Source organism: Aethina tumida, chromosome 2 (assembly GCF_024364675.1).
Source record: "Aethina tumida isolate Nest 87 chromosome 2, icAetTumi1.1, whole genome shotgun sequence".
NCBI classification, from domain to species: Eukaryota; Metazoa; Arthropoda; class Insecta; order Coleoptera; family Nitidulidae; genus Aethina; species Aethina tumida.
In genome coordinates this window covers 38,280,073-38,303,233 of record NC_065436.1, presented here as the reverse complement: position 1 = coordinate 38,303,233, position 23,161 = coordinate 38,280,073, and the positions used below count along the sequence as shown (strand labels likewise).

General features: G+C 34.7%; 7 protein-coding genes across 10 annotated transcripts; 4 read left to right on the top strand and 3 right to left on the bottom strand.

The window, feature by feature from the left end:
• The first annotated feature begins 119 nt into the window (after positions 1 to 119).
• Positions 120 to 907, top strand: LOC109596839 (selenoprotein F). The gene is made up of 3 exons (XM_020012431.2): positions 120 to 318; positions 371 to 486; positions 545 to 907. Exons 1-3 carry the CDS (start codon positions 277 to 279, stop codon positions 873 to 875), a joined length of 489 nt encoding a protein of 162 aa, XP_019867990.1. The 5' UTR covers positions 120 to 276; the 3' UTR covers positions 876 to 907.
• LOC109596838 (cell growth-regulating nucleolar protein) lies at positions 904 to 1,943 on the bottom strand. Its single transcript, XM_020012430.2, has 3 exons — positions 1,793 to 1,943; positions 1,510 to 1,741; positions 904 to 1,457 (listed from the first exon to the last, which is right to left on the bottom strand). Exons 1-3 carry the CDS (start codon positions 1,915 to 1,917, stop codon positions 1,005 to 1,007), a joined length of 810 nt encoding a protein of 269 aa, XP_019867989.2. The 5' UTR covers positions 1,918 to 1,943; the 3' UTR covers positions 904 to 1,004.
• Positions 1,944 to 2,048: 105 nt separating this feature from the next.
• LOC109596807 (protein FAM98B) lies at positions 2,049 to 4,244 on the top strand. The gene is made up of 6 exons (XM_020012395.2): positions 2,049 to 2,242; positions 2,300 to 2,505; positions 2,564 to 2,718; positions 2,768 to 3,058; positions 3,109 to 3,309; positions 3,365 to 4,244. The coding sequence occupies exons 1-6, from the start codon at positions 2,184 to 2,186 to the stop codon at positions 4,025 to 4,027; spliced, it is 1,575 nt and encodes a 524-aa protein (XP_019867954.1). The 5' UTR covers positions 2,049 to 2,183; the 3' UTR covers positions 4,028 to 4,244.
• Positions 4,245 to 4,411: 167 nt separating this feature from the next.
• On the bottom strand, positions 4,412 to 9,278 carry LOC109596848 (dosage compensation regulator). 2 transcript variants are annotated; one of them, XM_020012443.2, is made up of 8 exons: positions 9,101 to 9,278; positions 8,636 to 8,827; positions 8,274 to 8,583; positions 7,685 to 7,839; positions 7,180 to 7,632; positions 5,559 to 7,126; positions 4,887 to 5,501; positions 4,412 to 4,825 (listed from the first exon to the last, which is right to left on the bottom strand). In XM_020012443.2, the coding sequence occupies exons 1-8, from the start codon at positions 9,177 to 9,179 to the stop codon at positions 4,505 to 4,507; spliced, it is 3,693 nt and encodes a 1,230-aa protein (XP_019868002.2). In that variant the 5' UTR covers positions 9,180 to 9,278; the 3' UTR covers positions 4,412 to 4,504. The 2 variants fall into 2 exon arrangements, with proteins under 2 accessions (XP_019868002.2, XP_049819168.1); XM_049963211.1 differs by lacking the exons at positions 8,636 to 8,827; positions 9,101 to 9,278 and adding an exon at positions 7,896 to 7,940 and having other exon boundaries at positions 8,274 to 8,366.
• A 150-nt stretch (positions 9,279 to 9,428) lies between these two features.
• On the top strand, positions 9,429 to 17,982 carry LOC109596845 (JNK-interacting protein 3). Of its 3 annotated transcripts, none has more exons than XM_049963212.1 (16): positions 9,429 to 10,103; positions 10,155 to 10,281; positions 11,735 to 12,116; positions 12,415 to 12,625; positions 12,675 to 12,747; positions 12,954 to 12,971; positions 13,126 to 13,183; positions 13,238 to 13,514; positions 13,569 to 13,821; positions 14,521 to 14,798; positions 14,860 to 15,306; positions 15,360 to 15,661; positions 15,715 to 15,967; positions 16,023 to 16,461; positions 16,516 to 16,644; positions 16,942 to 17,286. In XM_049963212.1, the coding sequence occupies exons 1-16, from the start codon at positions 9,879 to 9,881 to the stop codon at positions 17,025 to 17,027; spliced, it is 3,558 nt and encodes a 1,185-aa protein (XP_049819169.1). In that variant the 5' UTR covers positions 9,429 to 9,878; the 3' UTR covers positions 17,028 to 17,286. The 3 variants fall into 3 exon arrangements, with proteins under 3 accessions (XP_049819169.1, XP_019867998.1, XP_019867999.1); XM_020012439.2 differs by lacking the exon at positions 16,942 to 17,286 and adding an exon at positions 17,315 to 17,982 and having other exon boundaries at positions 9,434 to 10,103; XM_020012440.2 differs by lacking the exons at positions 12,954 to 12,971; positions 16,942 to 17,286 and adding an exon at positions 17,315 to 17,982 and having other exon boundaries at positions 9,435 to 10,103.
• Positions 17,983 to 18,323: 341 nt separating this feature from the next.
• LOC109596818 (signal recognition particle 9 kDa protein) lies at positions 18,324 to 18,827 on the bottom strand. The gene is made up of 2 exons (XM_020012409.2): positions 18,597 to 18,827; positions 18,324 to 18,542 (listed from the first exon to the last, which is right to left on the bottom strand). The coding sequence occupies exons 1-2, from the start codon at positions 18,735 to 18,737 to the stop codon at positions 18,447 to 18,449; spliced, it is 237 nt and encodes a 78-aa protein (XP_019867968.1). The 5' UTR covers positions 18,738 to 18,827; the 3' UTR covers positions 18,324 to 18,446.
• A 78-nt stretch (positions 18,828 to 18,905) lies between these two features.
• LOC109596819 (60S ribosomal protein L39) lies at positions 18,906 to 20,379 on the top strand. The gene is made up of 4 exons (XM_020012410.2): positions 18,906 to 18,930; positions 19,162 to 19,278; positions 19,428 to 19,531; positions 20,288 to 20,379. Exons 2-4 carry the CDS (start codon positions 19,276 to 19,278, stop codon positions 20,334 to 20,336), a joined length of 156 nt encoding a protein of 51 aa, XP_019867969.1. The 5' UTR covers positions 18,906 to 18,930; positions 19,162 to 19,275; the 3' UTR covers positions 20,337 to 20,379.
• The last annotated feature ends 2,782 nt before the right edge of the window (positions 20,380 to 23,161 follow it).

Genomic DNA, 23,161 nt, shown 5'->3' with positions numbered 1-23,161 from the left:
TCTACAAAACATGTCAAAAAATGTTTTTATAAATTATTGCCAACCGGATCGTAGTTATTTCATAGAGGTTTATGGGTATTTTATAATCATTCAGTTGGTGCTGACAAATGCCAGATATGCTTCAAATTTCTTATCTCGAGCTAATTTATGTTTGAGCCTTTGCGACTAATCATTTTATGTATAAAAACGTCACTAAAATATCAATTTCTGTTAATAATTGAAAACTGACAGTTGAGGTTAGAACATTTCGTACAGTGACGTCTACTGTGTCATAAAATGCGGCTTTTGTGTTCCATTTTAAGTTTAGCCATATTTATAGTAAGTCAATAATAATTTTAAAATTTCACGGTATTTAAATACATTATTTCAGCTGGTAACGAAATCAGAGTATACCACAGAAGACTGTTGGGCTTTGGGTTTCAATAGAGCAAACGTACAATGTTCCTTGTGTGATCAACTGCCCAAATTTCAATTAGATTTAATAACGTAACGTTACACTTTTACATACTCTGTAACATTATTCTTAATTTATGTAAATTTTTAGAGAACATTGCAAGGAATGCTGCCACCAAGATGAAACAGGCACAACAGAAAAGAAATATGCCAAAGCAGTGCTAGAGGTTTGCACCTGTAAATTCGGGGCTTACCCGCAAATTCAAGCGTTCATTAAAAGTGACAGACCTTCACAATTTCCAAATTTACAAATAAAATATCTGCGTGGTTTGGACCCTATCATCAAATTATACGATAAGGATGGCCACTTACAAGAAACTGTCGCGATTGAGAAATGGAACACAGATTCTGTGGAAGAGTTTTTGAAAACGCATCTGATACAAGAGGATGATGAAGATTATTTAAGAACAAACATGGTTTAATACATTTCATCTAAATAAAACACTTAAATATTGTTGTGCTTAATGTTTATTGTCTTAAAATAAAATCATTCAGTTTTTATGGAATGAAAAACATATTTATAAAAAATTATGAACACATACATAACCATCTTACATTTCACTTGCAAGAGAAATGGTGTCATTTGTTATGATAACATTTTTAATTTTTTTAAGTTTCTTTTCATATTTCTTCAGAGTCTTTTCACTACATTCTTCTGCACCTGACCATTTTAAATAGGCATTTATCACTTTCTTTTGCAGTTTTGATTTTGATATACTTCCTTTGGATTTTAATATTTCTAAAATTGTTCCTTGAAAGCTAAACTTATCTACTTCATTTTCATCCTGGTTTACTTCAGAATTAAGTTTTGCTTTTTTACTCTTTTCATGAAGTTCAACATTTAATTTTCTTTTGTTGTTCTCAATTGATTTCTCTTCTTTTTGTGCTTCAACTGATTTACAATTTTGTTTCTGCTGATTTTCTTTATACTTTTCAATAATATTCCAAACAGCCTCCACATCTTTTAAATTAGCTCTTCCACCAGAAGAACTTTTTATAAAATTCTACAAACATTTACAATTAATATATTTTTCATAAAAATAAAGTGATACTTGCAATAAACTTTTGTTTTTTCCTAGGTATGTTGTTGTAACTTGAAATGGTATTCAACAAATTTCTATGGGGAGGTAGTAAATTTGGCTCCGCATCAATAATGGATTTAATCATATCAACCCATGATTCCTGCTTAACTTCTCCCTTTTTCACAACTCCATTTGGCAAAGATCCTTTAGCTGCATACCTTTCTTCTTCCGTAATACATTTTGTATGCACAACATACTCTTCACCACTAGAAAATGGATCGGTTAGGTTTGATTATTTTTACGGTTTAATAACTTACCGAAAATCTTTAAAACAATCGACACATGTTAAGGATTTCACCGTTCTACAAATAAAACTGTAATGCTTTTCAACCTTAGGTTTTTGGAGGCTGTCACCGCAGTGATTACATGTGAACACAACCATGGTTTAAAAGAAATAATTTGAAAACTAAACACCGCAAGGAGGTTAATTTTATAAGTGTGTCTACTTTCTTCTTCTTCTTCTTCCCAAAGAGAATATTTAAAAATTTATTGTATATTTAGAGCAGTAATAAACGTTGCATGACATACCCTCATATATAAATTGATATATTAAAATTTACAATTATTTCAATTTTAAACAAAAAAGTATATTGTGTCAAAAGTGACGTTTTCATTTTAAGGTTATCTTTCAATCAGAATTTCCAAAAAATGTTAATCAAAAGAATTACCCCCGAAGAAAAAATTATCAAAGGCCTGGAGACTGTTGGGTAAAAATATCTAATTAAGGACATAAATTTGTTGTTGCTAATTATACATTTTGATAGGTACACTGGGCCCCTTCTAAACAAGGCTGATTTAATTGCCGCAATCGATGGAGGTCCTAAAAGTATTGAATATACCAAAACAATAAATTTTCTGACTAATGAAATACGGACGCTTTCTAACATTGATGAAGAAGTCAATGCAATCACAACACCTGAAGATTCAATATCTTTTATCATGGAATTGACTTCATTACTGAAAGAATTGAGTAATTACGTTGCATGTAAATATTGAAAGTAAAATATTAACAATCTTTAATCTTCCAGATTGTCCATATGGACACCTCACTGAAGGGCATGTATCTGATAGACTACAAAACACTTCAGATAGGTTAACTGTTCTAGATTATTTAGTTACAGAACTAATGGGTGCTAGGATATTGCAAGACAACAAGCCAGAGAGAAAATTGGAACTGAAACTGGTATGTTTTAAATACTACCATGTTTAAATCTATAATTAAAGATTTGTAGCAAGAAACCCCAGAAGCAGCTGACTTGAGGGTCATTTTACAAACTTTAAAGTTTCCTAAACCACCAGCCAATTTAACAGTATCTGCACTGTTTCAAAAGTTAAATCCTACTATTGGTATTGTTTTGCAAAAGGCTGGTGTTAATTTGGTTGGAGAAGGTTTGTTCAAGGGAGAATTATCAAAGCAACAATGGGAGATTTTGGAAGGTGTCCAAAATGATTTAAATAATGAATATAAAATTAGAAGGGAAATGTTATTGACCAGATTGGATGTTACAGTTCAATCATTTCAAGTAATATTATTTGTAAATTATTTTATCATTTTTTAAATATATATTTTTAGTGGTCAGATAAAACTAAAGGCAAGGAAGATACATTTGAAAAACTGTATGCTTCAAAAAGAAAGTTACTTAAGGTAGAACCAGATGTTGAAATAACTGATCTTTTGTCAGCCAGGACTGATCTAGCAATTATAGAAAAAACTAGTAGCTCTAATGTTAGGAAAAATACTCGCACATCCCTCAATAAAGTCATAATTGGTCAAGTAAGTATAGTACAACATAATTGCATTGTAAATATTGTTTATATGAACGCTTTAGGTTCCCGATCGAGGCGGCCGGACCACTGAAATTGCACCACCACCTCCAGAAATGCCATCCTGGCAACAAAGAGTTCCTGGTCCGTCTGGGGCACAGGGTGGCGGAGGTCGTGGTGGAAGAGGTGGAAATCGAGGCGGTGGATACCAAAGAGACCAACAAAATAAAGGAGGCAATTATCAGAACAAGGCTTTTGATAGCGCCGGCGGCTACACCGTGGAGACTCAATACAGCAGCAACAATAGTGGATACAGGAGTGGAGCTGGATATGATAACAGGGGCAGTGGATATGACAACAGAGCGGGGAGCAGTTACAGTGATAACAGAGGAGCAAATAATTATTATGATAACAGAGGAGGAAATGGTTACAATGATAATAGAGGTTATTCCAATCGGGATAATCAGGGAGGAGGCGGCTACAGGGCCGGCTATGACAACAGAAGCGGATATGATAACAGTTATGGAGGCGGCAACAGAAGAGATAGCGGTGGCAGTTACAATGAACAAACCAGCAAAAGACCTAAAACCTACGATTCTTATCAATCGAATAAGACGACGTATGCTGACCAATATGTGCAAGATAGTCAGCACAATCAGCAGTATCATAGGGGTGGAGGAAGAGGAAGATCTAATTATGGAAGAGGACGGGGCAATTATCGCAACTAAATTGTAACTGAACTATACATATTTATTCTATTTGATATTGAAATTTGATTAGGTAATGTTTTAATATCAGTGCGGTAAATGTCTATAACAAATGTTTACCTTTATTTTTATTTCTTCAGTAATAGTTCAACATAAATAGTAATATTGCGTACATAATATGTAACATCATTTGATTCTAAAAGGACTGCTGCATACTAAAATGTTTATTCAAATACATATATACTCCAGAGCATAAGAATTGTTTCATTCATTTCCTAATTAAATGGAATTTATTTTTTAGGTTTACTTTTACTATTCTCTTTATGTTCAAGGAATTTTTTTTATCCTATTCTATTTTTGGCTTGTGAATTAATATACTTTAGGAATGGAATAAAACTCACAATATATAAAATAATACTTTTAATTATCCTAAATTTGGTCTTCACAACAGTTAAAATACATAAAATTAAGAAAGTGTTTCTTTGAATACAAACATATTCACCACCTTCCACCACGGAATCCACCGCGTCCCCCACCACGGCTTCCACGGAAGCCACCACCATAGAATCCACCTCCACGTTGACCATGAAACCCTCCTCCACGGCCACCACCATATCCACCTCTAAAGTCTCCTCCGCCATATCCACCTCTATAACCACCTCCTCGTCCGCCTCGCAAAAATTTCGGTGGTGGTCCACTGAAACCCAGACTGTGACCCCTAGGCGGACGCTTCGATTCCAAAATAGAGGTGGTTGTTGCTCTTTGTATTTCGAAACTGCCTGCATGCAGTCTACATAGTTCTTTAATCAGAGACACAACCTGAAATAATTCATTATTATAATTTATTTAAATATAAATAATATATTTAAATATAATTCACCTCTTGATCAATTTCATTCATTTCTAAAATGGTTTCTGGATTTTGTGAGGCTCTGATCACCAAACTCTCCAATGCCGGCCTCAAAGCAACAATTTCACTGGCGACTTGAGGATCCATATCCAAATTAATCCAATTGTCTAACCTGACAACTCCTTCTGTCCAATCTACTTTCCTCGATCCGTAGAGTAACAAATGAAGAGGGGTCACCATAGTCATTTGCTTACAGGATACGGCCCTCGTCCTGATCTTCTCCCCGAACACGAAAAACGGATACGGGAAATTCTGCTCATAGTTGCTGCAATTAACGGACGTTTTATGAATCAAAGCTGCTTTGCTCTCAGTGGTCAGCACCTTCCTCTTCTCTTTGTGGAAGCAAACGTTCGGATATAATCCGTAACACATAAGGGACATGACTACGTCGAGGCGGGCATCCGGACCCACTGTTTCCATCGGCAGTGGGGCTAAAGTTTCTTCCGGAAATCCGACATTGGTTAGGATTTGCTGAAGTTGGTGTTTTGCCTCCCATGTCACCCTCATTGTTGGCATACTTATGCCTTTGTAGTCGCAGAATCTTAATTCGGCATCTTCACCGCCTGCCCTCGCTTGGTCCCATAACTATAACAAAAATTATTTTTATTGAACTACGTATTATATTTGTTATATTAGATTTACTTCGAAAGCTGTCAACATAGCAACGTGGTCGGAATGTCGGTCTCCGGACAGTGCCTTCTGGTGGTAACTTAATCGCCTCTGTCCTACATCGAGAGTGAAAATCTCCGGGAACGTGGACGAGTTGGCGGCCATGGTCGCTAAAGGCCCACCACACATAAAAATGCATCCCAAAATCATCATTTTCCCTAATCGCGGTTCAATGGGCATCTTGGCTATGATCCTCCCCAACGGCGTCAGCTCATCGTTGGCGTCCAAACATTTCATTTCTCTTAAAAGCACCTCAGCTTCGATAACAGCATCGAGTGGTGGTGGTTCGATGGCTTTGCTCAAGAAATGTCCTATAGAACCGAGGCGCAAGAGCTTAATACTTAGCGCTAGTTCGTGGAGAGGAGTTCTGAACATTTCGGGAGTCATGTGTTCGTCTAGCTTGTTGAATCTGGCTTTGGATACCAGATGGAAGCAAAAACCTGGACGGACGCGACCAGCACGACCCTTTCTTTGCTCCAAATTTGTTTTGGACGCCCAAACCGTGGCGTAACTCGTCATGTTGTTGTGCGATGTGAACATCTTCATCTTAGCCTTGCAACTGTCGATGACAAATACTACGTCGTTGATGGTGATGGAGGTTTCAGCTATATTGGTCGACAGGATGATTTTAGTGACATGCGGCGGGACTGGGGCGAAAACGCGCCTCTGTTCCTCTCTGGGAATTTGTGAGTGCAGCGGTAAGATGCAGTAGGATGACGATCCGAACGTCGGGTGATTTTGCAAGTGTTTCATCAACGCGAAAATTAAATTCCAGCCGGGGAGGAATATTAAAACGGCGCCGGGTATCTCTAGACCTTTAATGTAAGTCAACAAGGCTTCCATTAGTTCGAAACTGACTTCTTTTTCGTTCAAACTGGCCATGGCGTTTTTTGTTTGTTCCGAGTATTGAGAATTAATGACTTTGTTCAGATTTTCGTCACCGTCTTCTCCAGTTGTAAAAGTGTTATCATCGTCGTCGTCGTTTTTGTTCTTCCTCTTTTTGGTGTCGGCCGTTGGTATGAATTTTGTGAGCTCGATGCTGTCCTCCAAAAAATACTGTTGTACCGGGTATGCCCGGCCAGGAATTTCAATCACTGGGCATTTGTTAAAATAATCTGAGAACAAAGTCGTATCAATTGTTGCAGACATAAGTATTACCCTCAAATCAGGGTAAGTGTGGATCATATCCCTCAACACAACCATTATAAAATCACTGTTCACATCCCTCTCATGGATTTCATCGACGATTACGTGACTAACGCCCCTCAAACCATTCTCCAATTTCTTGAGTAAAACGCCGACGGTACAGAATAAAACAGAGGCGTATGGGCGAGGCAAAACAGACTCAAAACGCACCGAGTAACCGATTGACTCGCCCAAGTCTTCGCACCTTTCATTCGCTATTCTTTCCGAGACGGAAACTGCGGAAATCCTTCGTGGCTGCGTCACGCATATGTTACACCAGGCACCTTGTCCCGACATTATGTAATCTTCCAAGATGAACTGACATACTTGTGTTGTTTTACCACAACCCGTGTTACCTAAACAAAATTAATTGATGATCATAAAACTTTTAATTTTACTATTGTATTACCTCTAATTATAACGACTGGATGCTCGTTAATGAGCTCCATAATCTTGCCCTTCATGGCGAAAACAGGCAGGTTCTCCCTATCCGCGATGCTATCCTGCAAGGACTTATTGTGTGCCAGGTTGTTTTTCATGTCATCAAGCAATTGTTCACTCAACTGTTCCAAAGAAGCAGTAGCCAAAGGTCCTTCGTCGATGTTACAACCTGTCCATGGATTCCAATTGGGTTGTGGTGGTGACCACACAACGACGCCGGCTTCTGTAGGCTTAGCCGGATGGAAATCGTCCAGGATGTGCGTACTTAATAACGAAACAGGTTGATCGGTGTTCATCGTCACTTTAGTCGGAGTTATATTCAATTTGGATAAACAAGATTGTACTTTCGATTGAACGTCTGGTGAAATTCGCACTTTGAAAGGCTGCATTTCTGCAGAATTCTTCTCTTTTTTCAACGTACCTGTTGAAAATATAATTGTGTGATAAAAAATGGCAATAATTTTTCTACATACCGGTAAAAGCTTCAATAACACCTAAATGAAATAGTTGTCTGACAAGTGACAGGGCGCAACTTTTACTTGCTGTCTGCTTATTCGAACCGGTATCGCGTCCATGTATCGTTCTACCTAATTGTTTTACGTAGAAACTCATTTCAGCCACAAAAGTCCTATAAAAATAAATCCAAATGTTTAATGAAAATAATTTGATGATATTCATACTTACATATATGTGGGGCATATACACAATTGTTAATGAATTGCGTTGCACCTAAATCAGGAAAAAGAAATCCAATGATATTTAATCACCATTTTAATACTGGATCTAAGCTTCTTAGCAGCTTAGTTCCGTATTTTTGTAATGTTATTTTAAGCATTTTATAGCCAGTAAAGATTGAGAATTTTACGAGTTCGGCTATATAATGCTTCGTAGCAAAGGAATTTAGTAAATTTAATTATTGGATTTACTTTTTCCGATTTATTTTCAGTAAATCTATTGTCTACAAATCACATTAGGACAAAATCAAAACCAGCATAACATCCAAGTGTCTATTCACACTAAAATGCTATGCAAAAAGTAAAATTTTGCTTAATCAAATCTAACCTTGTGTGATCTGGACCAACCACAGTGTATTTATAATCTGCATTAATTTTGTTTGATTGCATGAACTGATGTAGCTTGGACTTGGCATTTTCCACAGTCCAGTTACCATGAATTTGGGCATTTACATCCAAATCTTCCGCTTCTTCCATTCGTTTCTGTTCTTGTGCTCTATCCATGTAATGCCAACTGCCTGACTGATCCTTGTTGTCACCTTGTAATGGGCGGTATGCCTCACCAAAGTTTGTAGGTCCCATGCCCTCTCTGAACACCTTGTGCTGAACTGAACTCCCATTGTTCGAACCTTCTGTCTCTGAAATCCGAATTTCTGATAAAAATTGCTGCCAATATGTGTGTGCACATACCAGGAGGTGGAGGTGCTGATGCATCAACAGGGACATCTTTTTGATTTACAAAACCACTGCGGACGAGATAACTGACGAAATCTTTGGCCGCATTGAACTGAGCGTCTTTTTTGTTCGTTGAGTTTCCCGCACCAACATAATTGTAGCCAGGAACGCGTACTTCACATAAAAATCTCTGCCTGTGTTTTGGACCTGAAAAATTTCATACCATACATATATTTTCTGTTTTAACATTTAATTTCGTTTATTAAATCTTTAAAAATTACTGTATGCTAACAATTAAAAAACTTTGAATGCCAGTAGTTAGGTTTTTGTTATAAAAAATAATTAACTTTTTTTATAAACATATAGTCTGATCTTATGACGAGCTAAAAATTAAAATTTACATTTATAATTCATATTTTTCCTTTTTTAATAAATCGTTTTTTATTTAAATATATGATAGTAAGTAAATAAATAAAATACCTGTAGGTCGGACTTCAAAAACCGGATCTATTTGATTTTTCTGACAGTACTGATGAAAAAAAGCCTTGACGTCTCCCATTTTCTTGTATCAATTCACGTTTTCTTGTTGTCTAAGTTTAAGTTTACGTATTTTACTAAATAATTACAAACGAAAAACTTTAGCAGTACGTGACATATGCGCATGTGCCAAATTATTGACCGACAATAACCAACCTTTAAAATAAAGAAATATAAAATCTCTAGATTTTTCGAAAATTTTTTCTATAATTTCTGAGAAATTACTCAGTTGTGTCGCCGTCTGATTTATATTTCACAATAGTGCACTTACAAATAATTATTTCTAGTTTCTTTCAACACAAACATTTAATATTGGATCTCGAAATATTTTATCTTAAACAAACACTCATCATTGTTGGCCGTGTATGAAATTAAATAGCTTAATTGATTTAAACTTTCGGGAAAAATTCATATTAAATAGAAAACGGTGGAGTAGTCGTGAAACAGTGTGGCGTGAAATTTCCCTTGTGCATTGCTACTGCGCAAATTATATTTGGCAACAAAGCAAAAATGGGTGAAAAGGTTGTGTGCACAGATGAGATGTGACGGATTTGTCAAAAACAGTGGGTGTAACAAGAATAATTCGTACCAAAGTATCGTCTGAAAGTCATTAGCATCTAATTATGAAATAAAACAATCCAAGGATCTGGATAAAATCATATACCTGTGAAATTATGTTCTATAAATTGTTGTTAGTAAATAACTAGGTTGACGAATCATAATGAATCTGGACGACGGTGGTGGTCACCTGGGTGGCGAGACCATCTACGGTACCCACGAGGATTCTCATGTCGTCATGTCAGAAAAAGTACAATCTTTGGCTGGGAGCATATATCAAGAGTTTGAACGAATGATTGCCAGATACGATGAGGATGTTGTGAAAACTTTAATGCCACTGTTAGTTAACGTACTGGAATGTTTAGACGCTGCTTATCAGCAAAATCAGGTAAATTTATATTTATTTTGTAAACTGGAGTAGCTTATTAATTGATTTCAGGAGCATGATGTTGAATTGGAACTGTTAAGAGAAGATAATGAACAACTAGTCACCCAGTATGAAAGGGAAAAATGTGCAAGGAAAGCTTCTGAACAGAAATTATTGGAATATGAAGATGCTGCAGAAGGTGAGTACAATCTAATTGGTGTATGTGAAACAGATGTTTCTACAATGAAAGTTATTATTAAATCAATAATCATTGCATTAACATTGTTAATGTGGATTATGAAAGCAGTAAAAACATTGGAGAAATTAAACTTCTTTTCAAATTTACCTGACTGTGAAATAATGAAAGCTTGATCACTAGACCACTGATACTGATGTTTAATACAATTAATTTAATTTAATTAATTGCTTCCATTGTTTAATCAAATTCTAGAAATAACAAATATTCAGTTTTAGTTGTGAGAAATTAATTATTAAATCATTCTAGAATTTTAAGACTTTTGTCATGTTTTAATGTGTTATTACTGTTATTGACACAATTCATGCATTATTTTTGACTAGGAAGTGTTTATATATGGAAAAGGTCGAATTATTTTTAATTCCATGTAAAAATCTAATTAAATATTCACACTGTGTAATCAATTAAATAACATACAGTATTTTCAAAGCAGTTATCAAAAAACATTTTAGTGCATGAACCTATTGCAAAACCAGGCCTAATAAAACAGTGATTAAATGTTTTGTAAATATTGATATTTAAAAAATATTGATACTAAGTTATCATAAATTCTTCCAAAAATGTGGTTTTATGTACTAATAGAGGTTTTTAAAATGTCAAATAAAGCAAAATTTTTATCTAATCATTTAGAATTCCACAGTCTGGCTTTGAAATAAACATAAAATATGTATGGTTCTAATTACTATGGAATACAAATATCACCGATTGTTTCATTACCTTGGTTCGACTTTTTAATGTGTCTTAATTGTCTAACTCTGAATCTGAAATTATCAATTACATATCTAATAAGATCACTTTTAGTGATTGTGCACGTGGACGAAACATTTATATTTTTAAACATCGGTTAATCTATTAACCCACAAGCGATCAGTTTTTAATGCGTTTCAAAAGTGTGTCAAGAAATCAACGTTCACAAAGTTGGCACGATATATTTGTACCAAATGAAAATATTTACTTGAAAATTTTAAAATACATATTTAATTAAAAATGTGTAAATATAGTTATCAACTGAAAATAGTCAAACGTTTGGATATAAAGTTAAATTTAAAAAATGATTACACTTTTATTGTTATTAACTTTAATTTTAGCAAAATGATTCATTGTTTCTGATTCATTAAAAGAGTGAGACGGGCTGGATGTTCATAGATTGTTCTATCGTTGTTTACATTAATCACATGTTGTAAATGTGCCAAAAAACATGTTTAATTTACAGGGAATAAATCGCATATGTTTTTAGTAATATAACGCATTAATGTTAAAAATTTTTTAAATCATCGATAATTTATGTTCATTAACTAGTGGGAGTCTTTATTATAATGCTGAGTGTTACATTTAGCAGTTAATATTTCTCGTAATGCAATAAATCAACGCTAAAATTACCATTAATCATCGCCAGGAGAAAGAAAAGAGCTGACATCACGTTTGGAAGCGCTCGAGAGCATAGTGCGCATGCTCGAGCTGAAGCACAAGAACTCGATGGAGCATGCGGGCCGCCTCGAGGAACGTGAGGCCGAACTCAAGAAGGAGTACGGCAAGTTGCACGAACGGTATACCGAACTCTTCAAGACTCACGTCGATTACATGGAACGCACGAAGCTGCTCCATTCGGGTCAGCAGCTGGCGAACGAGCGGGCCGAGGTGGGACGGCTGAACACGAACAGGATTAACATTGGTCGCAGCTCAGGGCCGATGTCGTTCGGCTTCGCTTCATTGGAGAACGCGGAAACTGTCGACAGCGTGCCGTCCAGTCCTATCAGCAGCGCACACTCATCTCCGAGGTTGATTTGCTAATTATTTTTCTTAATAAATACACTTACGTATAATATTACAAGGAAAAACGTTAAGTCATTCTTGTTGAATTTATTTCTTTTTCAAAACTAATTAATAATTTTTAATGTTGTATATATTTTTCATAATATTTATGAAAATCTTCCAATGTCAGCAAAAATTAGTTAATAATTTAAACTTATCAAAATGAAAATTTTAATTTTTAAAATTAATAACCCAAATTAGTAAGAGTGAAATTATTAAAATAAAATCCAATTAGAATTTTTTGTTTTGTTTTGTGTTTTTCAGTTTGCATAGTGAAATGGATAATTTAAGCAAGGAACCTGTTACAAAAGTTGAAAGGGGGCAAGAGACAGACTCGTTGAATTTTGAAAATAAAAGCGTTGTCACATCACCAATTAGTCCACAACCTACTCCCTCAAATAACAATAACAGTAGGATTCATACCAAGAAGGAGCAAAGAAGCGGTAATACACTTTACCAGGAGCTCAGTTTTCAGGTAAGAATTAACAAAAATATTTGTATTGTTTTTACATATAGTTTTATAGGATGTTGATGGGGACGAAGATGCTAGTGATATTACAGGTGGTTGGGTCCATCCCGGTGAATACGCATCTTCAGGTATGTTTGGTTTTAATATTTTAAATAACAATAAATTAAAAACGCATGTAATATCATTATATTAATGTCACTATTTCAAAATCAACACATTTATATAACATATTAATTATTTTTTTCTTTTATCATTATGAATGATATGCTTTGTGATGCCTTGGAATATAAAACACTAACCTGTTTTTTCTTTCAAACTTCAAATGGTTCATCAGTCAACGATAACTTTTACGGTAAGATTGCTTAAATTTTTAATAACAATAATAATCCTTGCTCCCATAACAACTCACTCAATAACTAGACTAACACAAGTAGGTAATAAAGAAATATTGACCTGTATGTTTAGCCAACACTTTTTCTTAACGAATATTTCGCTATGTGATTCAGGTATGGGCAAAGAAGTGGAAAACCTCATCATGGAGAACAATGAATTACTGGCCACCAAGTAAGACCATTTTAATTAAACTACTCGAAATATTTAACTTGTAAATCCGCTTAGGAACGCCCTGAACGTCGTAAAAGACGATTTGATTGTGAAGGTGGACGAACTGACCGGCGAGATCGACATGCTCAGGGAGGAGATCCTATCGTTGAATGTCTCGAGGACGAAACTGAGAGAAAAGGTGTCCGAATTGGAGGAGGAACTGAAGAAGGTAAAGGAGGCTTCGGACGCGAAACAAGACGCGGACGAAGACTCGGAAATACCGATGGCGCAGAGAAAAAGGTTTACGCGGATCGAAATGGCCCGGGTACTTATGGAACGCAATCAATACAAAGTAAAAACAGTTCGTTTTGTCTTTTGAATTTTTTTATAAAATTTGTTTGTGCAGGAGCGTTTTATGGAGCTGCAGGAAGCGGTACGCTGGACTGAAATAATGCGAGCTACCAAGAACGATTCCCTGTTCGATAAGCCGAACAACAAGGGTATCTGGAAGTTCTTCAGTAATCTGTTCACCAGCAACGATAAGGTGCAACGTTCGCTGGTGGTTCCACATCTCAAATACCAGACTGCTACCAACCAACTGAATCCTGGTGTGAAAGCTCTGCCACGAATCGGACATGATTCGCTCGAAACTGAAATGGGTACGGAAGTATGAGATTATTTTTTATACAGATGCTGCTTGTACCTGCTGTCATTTTTCTGTGATATTGACTATTGGATTTAAGAATATTTATTGTTAGTTGTGTTTATATATAAGAAAATGTTTTGTATAATTATAAGATATTTTTAATCAGAGCGTTGATTTAAATGGGGTTCTCACCAAAGATGCGATTTTTTGTGATATTCTTACTAAGTTTGTTAACGTTAACGTTACCGGTGTCTCTCGAATGTTTATTTACGTCCAGAAAGTAATTAAAAACCGTCTTTGATAAATTAACGAATTTATGTACAAGTACTGTTGTGGGTGTGTATATTCTTTTTGCTTTAGGGATGAATTGACTAATTAAATTGCTTGATTAACATTATTTGTTCATAAAGTTTAAAGATTGTGCGTGCCCATTGTTTATTAATAACCAGAGGAATAGCCAAAGCTCAAACAAAAGAACTAATCTAGTCGTAGATTTTTACGATTTCCGTTTTTTAATATTTAGACAGTTTTGTGATTGTTGATTTTTAATATATTCTATGTAATTTTCTTTTGTGTTTTATTTTCATTATCGACGAGTGTTAGATATATTTAACTTGATTCGCAGAGAAGCGTACAGAATTTGACAGTAGTTACAATTGTAAGTAAAATGCAGCCATTGTCGCGGGTTCCACAAATCTTGTTGGTTTTTTAGGTAACGAGAAAATGGCTATGCGTCGTGCGATGGAAAGAAGACAACAGTACAGGCAAGTGAAGGCACACGTGCGAAAGGAAGACGGAAGATTGCAGGCGTACGGTTGGAGTTTGCCTGGAAAAGGACCCGGAAGCAAGAGCACTCAGAGCAGTGGCGGTGTCCCGGTTCCAGTGCCGGTTTATTGCAGACCTTTGGCTGAAACCACTCCTAACATGAAGATCTGGTGCGCCGCCGGCGTCAATCTTCAAGGAGGATACACCAAAGACGGAGGACTGATGGTTAGATAATTTAACATATATTGGTTATAACTTATAGTATGGGTTAATAATGTTTTTAAAGGTGGGCGGTAGTGTATTTTATACTGAGGAACCGAAATTACCAGACGAAAAACCGGCCGAAACCGAAGTGGAAAGTCTCGACAAAGAACTAAACACGTGTAAGGAGGGTGCGCTGCTCGAAACGAAGTTGTCATCGATGGTGTGGATTTGCACGACCACTAAGGCGGCCAGTCTCGTCACCATTATCGACGCCAACAATCCGGCCGAGCTGATTAACAGCTTCGGAGTATGTTCAAACCACGTCCTCTGCATAGCAAGCGTTCCCGGTGCCAGTCCCAGTGATTACGGCGATACCATGTCTATTTGTTACGAAACTCAGGGCGTTGAAGTGGAAGCAGAGTCACCTGAACACCAGTCGTTAACCATTGAGGAGGTTAAGGACGACAAACAGGCCGCAACTGGCACACCAAATAATCGGTTGTTGGAGGAACAGAAAGAAGCGGCTGTGGTAAGTTCTACCTTCTTTAAACAATAAAATCATTTTTAACATTGTTTTAACAGTTAGGTAGAATTACGTACGTAGAAAATGACGAGACGGTAGTAAATAAAAAAGACAAATACAAACAAGCCCCCGTTGAAACTGAAGGAGAGGCGACGAGTGAGAATTCGGAAGCATCACCAGAGCAAGAAAAACCTTCTGATAAAGAAGGGGCTCAAACTTCAAATCAGGAGGTCATGTCCAGTGTATTGGCGACGATGTGGATGGGTGATGAGCACGGAAATATATATGTCCATTCAGCTGTCGCCAACTGGGCACAATGTCTTCACAAAGTCAAACTTAAAGATACCGTAATTAGTATCGTGTAAGTAGTCTTAAATTTTAAATTTAATGTTATGTAGTAACAAATGTTTTAAGTCACATAAATGGAAGAGTTATTGTGGCTCTTGCCTGTGGAGCGGTTGCCATATTCAGACGGAACATGGAAGGTGAATGGGACTTGAGCAAATATCATTTGGTGCAAATCGGTCTGCCCTACCAGTCGGTGCGTCAGTTGGCCGTGGTCGGCGACAAAGTTTGGTGCGGTTATCGTAACAAGTTGCACGTTCTCGAGCCGAAGGAACTGAAAATTGTGCACACTTTAGAGGCACATCCGAGACGCGACAGTCCTGTATGGTTATTCGTTAATATGTACGTAATAATTTTATTGGTTGGTCGCGTTTCAGGTCAGACAAATCGCTTGGTTGGGTGAAGGAGTTTGGGTGTCGATTCGTTTAGATTCGACGTTGCGTTTGTACCATGCCCACACATACCAACATCTACAGGACGTGGACATAGAACCGTACGTTAGTAAGATGTTAGGTACTGGTAAACTAGGTTTCTCGTTCGTGCGCATTACATCGTTGCTGATCTCGTCGAACCGTTTATGGATCGGCACCAGTAACGGCGTGATCATCTCAGTGCCACTGAACGAATCAGGTTGTTACGGCGCTGGCGCCGTCGTAGCTCGCGGCGCCTCCGTCTCCGGAGTACCGGGGGCAGGGATACGACTCCCTCCGATGCCAGGCAGCTACGTGCCCTTCTGTTCCATGGCTCATGCGCAGCTCAGCTTCCACGGACACAGGGACAATGTCAAGTTTTTCGTGGCTGTTCCTGGAAACGGAGGTACAACACTATGGTCAAGTTTTGTTGACATATTTTGAAATGTGACTCTTTTAGGTATGAGTGCAGCTTCGACGCCGTCCGAGGCGATGTCCGCTTCTGTTTCGTCGGTGGGCGGAGCCTTGAAGCAACCCTCGGCGATGCTCGTTATTTCCGGCGGAGAAGGATACGTTGATTTCCGAGTCGGTAAGTGAAGCATGGGTGTGCGGTGTGAGTTGCATGTTTATTTGTTTTGCCTTCTTACTATTAGTAGTTGCAAGCCAGTATTGTGGATTCCTGGGAATACAAACACGTGATTTGAACACAAAAGGACAATGGACAATGGTTTGCATGTACTATACTCTCTCTATGGTGTATATTATTTCTTTTTAACAATTCAAGCAAAAATCTTATGTAAACTAACTCTTTGTACATACACGCATACAATATTTGTTAAAATTGTCCAATGCGTAAGTTGAGTGTTTCACGAAGTAAAATTTCCAGAGGATGATAATGAACCAAGAGATGGAGCTTCACATCTACTAGTTTGGCAACTTATAAATGATATTCCTGGGAATCCAGTGGGGTAGGTCTATTATTTCATCCAATGCACCCCGATTTTTGTGTTTATTTTTTGTTGTTTTTTGGCACATTCTTCCATGGTACAAGTATTAGGGTTGTCGAATTATTGTAGATGTATAATGTGATTAGATCAAGTAGCAAATTAATTAACATTAATGTAAATATATCATTTATTTTCAGACCTGTTCCAATTAGTTCTCATTATATTAGTTGCAAAAAAACCTAGAAATACAGCCACAACCCTAATATAGAAATATTGTGATATAAAAATATTTTTTATGTGATAAATTTTCAGGTGATGAAATGGAAGAGAGCATCATCAGTACAAATGATCAAGGGTTGCTTGAGTCGTCTCAGGGTGGTACTGTAGCAGATTTAAGCCATTTAATTGTATGGCAAGTGTCCAACAGTTAAACACACCAATTTTAAAACAATTGTTGAGTTGTATATGATCGATTTGGCGATTTTCTCCATAGGAATTTGGATTATTTATGGGGTATTTTTTTGCCTCTTTTGTTATTAATCGCAATAATAAAATAAATAAATGCATGTACTTTAAAGGATTATGTATATGGATATAGGTCCACCCCATTTTTCTGTGTTCAAAATGTAGATGGAAAATTGCCGAATTGTTCCGTTTATATAGATGAAACTTTGACTTACATAGCTCTTTTAAAATAGATTTTTAATAGTAATTGAATTTGTAAAAGAAAACTCACTGATAATCGATTATACATAAATATTTTATTATTTAGATATATGACTAAAATTGTATTAAATTTTTGTTGAATTATGTATATTATCGCTTAATTTATGTATTTATTTGTACATTTTAGTTAAAGCCCAGAATATTTATATAATGTACCCATCTCTACTGAGCTTTACATTTTTTGTTTGTATAGTAAATATTTATAAAACATAATTGTTTTATTAATTTTAATCAACAATAAATGATAATACCATTTTGGTGTTTATATTTTTATTTTTGGACAACCTGCCCTATAATATATGAATTATTTTTGTCAATATTTTTAAAAAAATTGTATATTGCAACACGTTCAAACTTTAGAAATATTAAAATTTTCTTACCATTTGTCCACTGACCCTGCCCTTCATTCTTCTGCCAGGTTTTAGTAAAAAGAATATAAATTTAACATTATTTAAGTGGAAGCCCTGAATTAACAAAGTAAATTTGAATTCTGTTCAACACATCCAATTATCCTGAAAATATTTAAAAAATCTAAAATTTTGGTGTAAAAATTTCTTTAAAAAGGATATGAAATGGAAAACATAAGTCAAATTGATACATTGTAAAAAATTTATTAACAAATAACTTAATGTAATATTTCACTGTAGTGCTTATAATAAATATTAGAGAAGTTAATTCTCTAATTTTCATTTAAATACAGTCATTATCAAATCTTAACCTAGCGTTCCTTCGAAACCATATGGCGGAGTAAATTATTTAAAAATTTGTCTATTTTCCGCACGTCTTGGGCTATTTCGGTTTTGAACTGCAGGCACTAAAAAAATTAAATATAATACTTTTAACTTATAACAGCAAATCATTAACTTACTACAACATCATCAGTCATTTTTAGAACTAAAACATTTTTATTGTGCTTATAAGTCATTGAATATCGCACTTTCGATGGGTCCTGCAAATACAGTTTTTCTGCTGCTTTTTCGAACTCTTCCCATGATTTAACAAAAGTCATATTGAAAAATTATTTAAAATATTTTAGTCAACACATGTCAAACTGTAATGACAGATATAAACGTCATCCAGTGGACTGTCGACAACCATAGAAAACCTAGTAAACAATTTTGCCAATTCATTCCCTTAATGTAACCACATATCTGGATTCAATTTCTTAATTTATGTTTTTCTATTGATTTCATTTATTAAATGTAAGTAATTTTTTAACACTAATTTTTAAAAGTTAATGAAGATTTTCACAAAATTTTTCATAGAAAATTATTAGTTGTAAACCAATCCGTCCGGCAACATTGCATATTTATATTTTTAATGATTAGTGAAGTTTATATACTTTAAATATATGAAATATAGTTTCTAGTGTAAGAATATGAAATTTAATAACAGTGTTTATTAAATTAGTTTTGATTTTAGTTATGTTTCAGTTTCGTTTTGAAATGTCAACGTGACAACATCGCATAGATTCGTGCTTCTTTTGCAGGCTGCCATATTAATAACGATAAAGTTCCTTTCTTGTTGTTGATTGCAAAGGAGTAGCAATGGTAAGATTTTCATCTAGAAATATTTTAATCATCCATTCATATTATAAATTCAAAATCATGTTCTATGATTTCCAAAGCTATGTAAATTATTGTAATTAAATTAGTTTTATGTGTCGCCCGAATGTTGAAATTTTATTTTAAACTTTTAGTCTGCTCACAAGACGTTCATCATCAAACGTAAATTAGCTAAAAAGCTAAAGCAAAACAGGCCCATTCCTCAGTGGGTACGCATGAGGACCGGCAACACAATTAGGTAAGTTATTAATTTAATTAATACGCGTTAAAAACATGTTTTGTGTTTGAGGTTATGGCACATACACATTCATTTAATGCGGCATATATAGTGATATATGCCAATCGAAAACCGTTTGATCCAATTGAATTTCGAGGAAGACATCATACACGACAGTAGAAGTCTGCAAATTTGCTTTGTAGTGGGAATCTTTTATTGTCTCTTTTATTCATGATGTCTCTCTCAAATTTCAGTAGGATCAAAGGCTTTCCAATCGGTATATATGCCGGATATATAGTATTTAAATTCTCATGGTATTTTAAGTAGCTAAATGTTTGCCATAATTTGTAAATTTAAAATAACCCAATAAAATAATATTGATTTTTGGTGACTGCATAGTTGTATCTGTTTGTTGGAGACTTATAACCTACAGAAATCAAAACATGTTTTTTTCATGTCTCAGTTAAGGTGTTAAAACATTTTTTATAGTCTTTCAAAATTTCATTTGTGTTAAAAACAAATACTATGCTAATCTTGTAATGGTTAAAAGTTCTGGTGGTTTTAATGATTTTATTGGGTCCTGTTTAATTGAAATTACAGAAATCCTGTAAAATAAAAAAATTCTAAATTAAAAAATTATTGTGAAATCTTTAAGAAGACAATATGAAACAATTTATAACTCTTTTGGAATATAAATGTTTTTGCTAATGTTATGTGTTGTCATACAAGTCACTCCTTGTGTTTTTGTTATTAAAATATTTATATTTTTCATTTCAGATACAATGCCAAGAGGAGACACTGGCGCAGAACCAAGCTTAAGTTGTAAATCTATTTAATATACATGACCATGTTAAACAATACAACTTCTTACTTATAAGTCAGTCTTTTTTTTAATGTATAAACCTTTTCCGTATAAATACACTTCAATAGTTACATAAATAAAGCGTATATGTATAGATATCCTTAAATTTGTATTCAAATTAAAATAGAATAGAAGATAAGTCCATAGGTTGTTTTCATTTTGTAACGTATTTAGTCATAGACTTTTAATTAACAGAAATTACAAAACGGTTACAATTTCGTTACATGATTGATTTCAAAATAATACTTATATTTTAACCGGTAACTTTTCTATAAAATGGCGAATGCGCAAGTTTTGTGCAATCGTTATTGCATTTGCGTCATGTGTGAATTGCATGGTTTTCTGTAGCGCGTTAGAAAGTCAACAATCGTATTGAAATCTGACTGAAACAATTTCTATCAAGACAAAATATCTGTGTCAAGGTAAATGCCGAACTCATACATCGTAGTTTTAGGATAATTGTACACTGATGATTTTAAATTGGATATTATTTTCTATTAAAATTGAAGCTTTAAAAGTTGTGTTTAGTGAAACGTGCCTGAAACGTTGAGTAACTTATAGGTATAGTAATGTAAGTGCTGGTTAATGCACTTTGTGGTAACTACTGTTACGTAACTGATAGTTCATGGTCAGAACAGCTCCGCTTTTTGTCTCAAATAAATGATTTGTGTACCTTCACTTCGCCAAATTCCCGGCATTGTACGAAAACGACAGATGATTTCGTTAATTGCCGATCGTTTAAATTTACGACTACGTTAATTAGTTTTATTAATTGGATTAGTTAATTAAACGAGACGTTTTTGCTGTGCTGGCTCGTTTAATTGAACTTATTTTCGGATTTGACACGGACAGTCTTAATTTGTAATAGTAAACGAGCAAGGTAAATGTTACGTAGCACTTGTGCAAAACTGAATACACTCCACGACGATTGTGATATTTCAATCAAATTCCATTTAGGATTTGACACGGACAATATTATTAACTAAATTGTTAGACATATCGGTAAATAAAAATGTTCGGTTCTTACGTAGGCAAAATCCATAAAATCTGTTCGTACCATTTGAATTGCAAACTTGAATTGTGCCTTTTACTCGTGCGATAACAGAATTACAACTATGATTGAGCAATTGTTGTTACAAAAGAAAAACACATCGACGAATTTATGATATAAATAACGTTCGCTATTTCTGAATTAATTACATGTTTTGTAACAGAATAACTAATCAGATTTAACTCTAACAAGATTTGAGGACATTAACAAGGATTACATGTATATCGTTGTTATTTTGCTTTAAAATTGAGTTTGAGAATAAATATACAAAATACAAGGCCAAACTTTGATAGTTTTAAAAATAAGTATGTAGAAAATATCATAATTTAAAATTAAACTTTTTATTTGGACATAAGTTTGGAAACTTAGAAGCATTAATATTTTGTAACGTAACCAACAGCTTGTACGACTGCTGTACACCTTTTGTTCATGGAGTCTACCGATTCAGGAGGTATTTTTTGCCATTTCATTTGAAACTTTTTCGGTAGTTTTCTCTTATTTTGTGTGCTGCCTGTATATTCTTTTCTAAATAATCCCAAAGATGTTCTATAAGGTTTAGATCCGGTGATTGTGAAGGCTGTGGTAAAACTTATAGTTTTTTGTTCGAACCAGTCTTTTGGTTACTTGGAAGCATGTTTGGGATCGTTGTCCTGTTGAAACAACCATGTCGTTATATACAAATCGATCCATTTTTTTTTGGTGGACCAATGGACCTCCCCGTATTTAACTGTCGATAATTATCATCAATTCTAAATAAATTAAAATTACTTTCATCGCTGAATAATACCACGAAAGATTCTCTCTTACAGAACTAAGCCTGTTCATTCTATTTTTCTTTGATATAAGGGGTTTCTTTGAGGGTTTCCTTCCAAACATGTCCATTTCCCGAAGTCTTCTTTGCACAGTCTTGGTTGGTAAATTTTGAACATTATCCTGAAATAATTGTTGATAAATATTACCGGCTGTCAATCTGGGATTTTTCTGGGGCATACGCTTTATGCGCCTATCAAGAATTATATCCTTACTGCGAGGTCTGCCTGCTCTGGGACGATTCTAAAGTCTTCAAATTGTTTTTCGTAAGGTCACTGGGTCAAAATAAATTAAATTTAAGGAGTTCCTAAATTTATATCTTGGTAAAAAGTGGGCCTTTGTCTACTTGTAATATTTTTATAATACGGAAATAAACTGCAGTATACACTGTGTATTATTACTAATTACTAATTACCAATTGCTAATTACGAATTACTAATGGCTAATGGCTAATGGCTAATGGCTAATGGCTAATTGCTAATTGCTTATTACTTATTACTTATTACTTACTTATTACTTATTACTTATTACTTATTACTATTACTATACTATTATTTTGTATTTTAATATACATATACGTTTAATTTAATATTATTTTTTATAATTACTGTTTATTTGCTATTTTAAACAATTATATCTTAAGTTTTCCAAACTTTTGTCCAGGAGTGTTTTCTTATATACTATAAAATCATAAGTACATACTAAAATGTAAATGTAACAAAGTTGTGTAGTTTTTGAGGATTTATTTAGAGGTGAATTGTCTTTTTGAAACTCAACTGCATTTTTTTTGTTTTAAATAATTAATTTTTCAGTATATAACCATTTATTATAAGTATATCTTAAAATGTAGAATCTCTCTCGCACGAGTCGAGCAAAAAGTAACATTTTAAAAATTATATTTTAAAATCGAAATTTAAAAATTTATATA

What these genes read in the sequence shown, in the direction of transcription:
- LOC109596839 (XM_020012431.2), top strand. Translation starts at nt 277, where the DNA reads ATGCGGCTTTTGTGTTCCATTTTAAGTTTAGCCATATTTATA. An exon ending in TAAGTTTAGCCATATTTATA is followed by an intron (nt 319 to 370) that starts GTAAGTCAATAA and finishes ACATTATTTCAG; the next exon opens with CTGGTAACGAAATCAGAGTA. An exon ending in TTTCAATTAGATTTAATAAC is followed by an intron (nt 487 to 544) that starts GTAACGTTACAC and finishes GTAAATTTTTAG; the next exon opens with AGAACATTGCAAGGAATGCT.
- LOC109596819 (XM_020012410.2), top strand. An exon ending in AGGACCGGCAACACAATTAG is followed by an intron (nt 19,532 to 20,287) that starts GTAAGTTATTAA and finishes TTTTCATTTCAG; the next exon opens with ATACAATGCCAAGAGGAGAC.
- LOC109596838 (XM_020012430.2), bottom strand. Translation starts at nt 1,917, where the DNA reads ATGGTTGTGTTCACATGTAATCACTGCGGTGACAGCCTCCAAAAACCT. An exon ending in GATTGTTTTAAAGATTTTCG is followed by an intron (nt 1,742 to 1,792) that starts GTAAGTTATTAA and finishes TCCATTTTCTAG; the next exon opens with TGGTGAAGAGTATGTTGTGC. An exon ending in GGAAAAAACAAAAGTTTATT is followed by an intron (nt 1,458 to 1,509) that starts GCAAGTATCACT and finishes AAATGTTTGTAG; the next exon opens with AATTTTATAAAAAGTTCTTC.
- LOC109596818 (XM_020012409.2), bottom strand. Translation starts at nt 18,737, where the DNA reads ATGACTTTTGTTAAATCATGGGAAGAGTTCGAAAAAGCAGCAGAAAAA. An exon ending in AAATGACTGATGATGTTGTA is followed by an intron (nt 18,543 to 18,596) that starts GTAAGTTAATGA and finishes TAATTTTTTTAG; the next exon opens with TGCCTGCAGTTCAAAACCGA.
- LOC109596848 (XM_020012443.2), bottom strand. Translation starts at nt 9,179, where the DNA reads ATGGGAGACGTCAAGGCTTTTTTTCATCAGTACTGTCAGAAAAATCAA. An exon ending in ATCAGCACCTCCACCTCCTG is followed by an intron (nt 8,584 to 8,635) that starts GTATGTGCACAC and finishes TTCGGATTTCAG; the next exon opens with AGACAGAAGGTTCGAACAAT. An exon ending in TCCAGTCGTTATAATTAGAG is followed by an intron (nt 7,127 to 7,179) that starts GTAATACAATAG and finishes AATTTTGTTTAG; the next exon opens with GTAACACGGGTTGTGGTAAA.
- LOC109596845 (XM_020012439.2), top strand. Translation starts at nt 9,879, where the DNA reads ATGAATCTGGACGACGGTGGTGGTCACCTGGGTGGCGAGACCATCTAC. An exon ending in ATATGAAGATGCTGCAGAAG is followed by an intron (nt 10,282 to 11,734) that starts GTGAGTACAATC and finishes AATCATCGCCAG; the next exon opens with GAGAAAGAAAAGAGCTGACA. An exon ending in ACCAGGAGCTCAGTTTTCAG is followed by an intron (nt 12,626 to 12,674) that starts GTAAGAATTAAC and finishes ATAGTTTTATAG; the next exon opens with GATGTTGATGGGGACGAAGA.
- LOC109596807 (XM_020012395.2), top strand. Translation starts at nt 2,184, where the DNA reads ATGTTAATCAAAAGAATTACCCCCGAAGAAAAAATTATCAAAGGCCTG. An exon ending in TTCATTACTGAAAGAATTGA is followed by an intron (nt 2,506 to 2,563) that starts GTAATTACGTTG and finishes TTAATCTTCCAG; the next exon opens with ATTGTCCATATGGACACCTC. An exon ending in GAAAATTGGAACTGAAACTG is followed by an intron (nt 2,719 to 2,767) that starts GTATGTTTTAAA and finishes AAAGATTTGTAG; the next exon opens with CAAGAAACCCCAGAAGCAGC.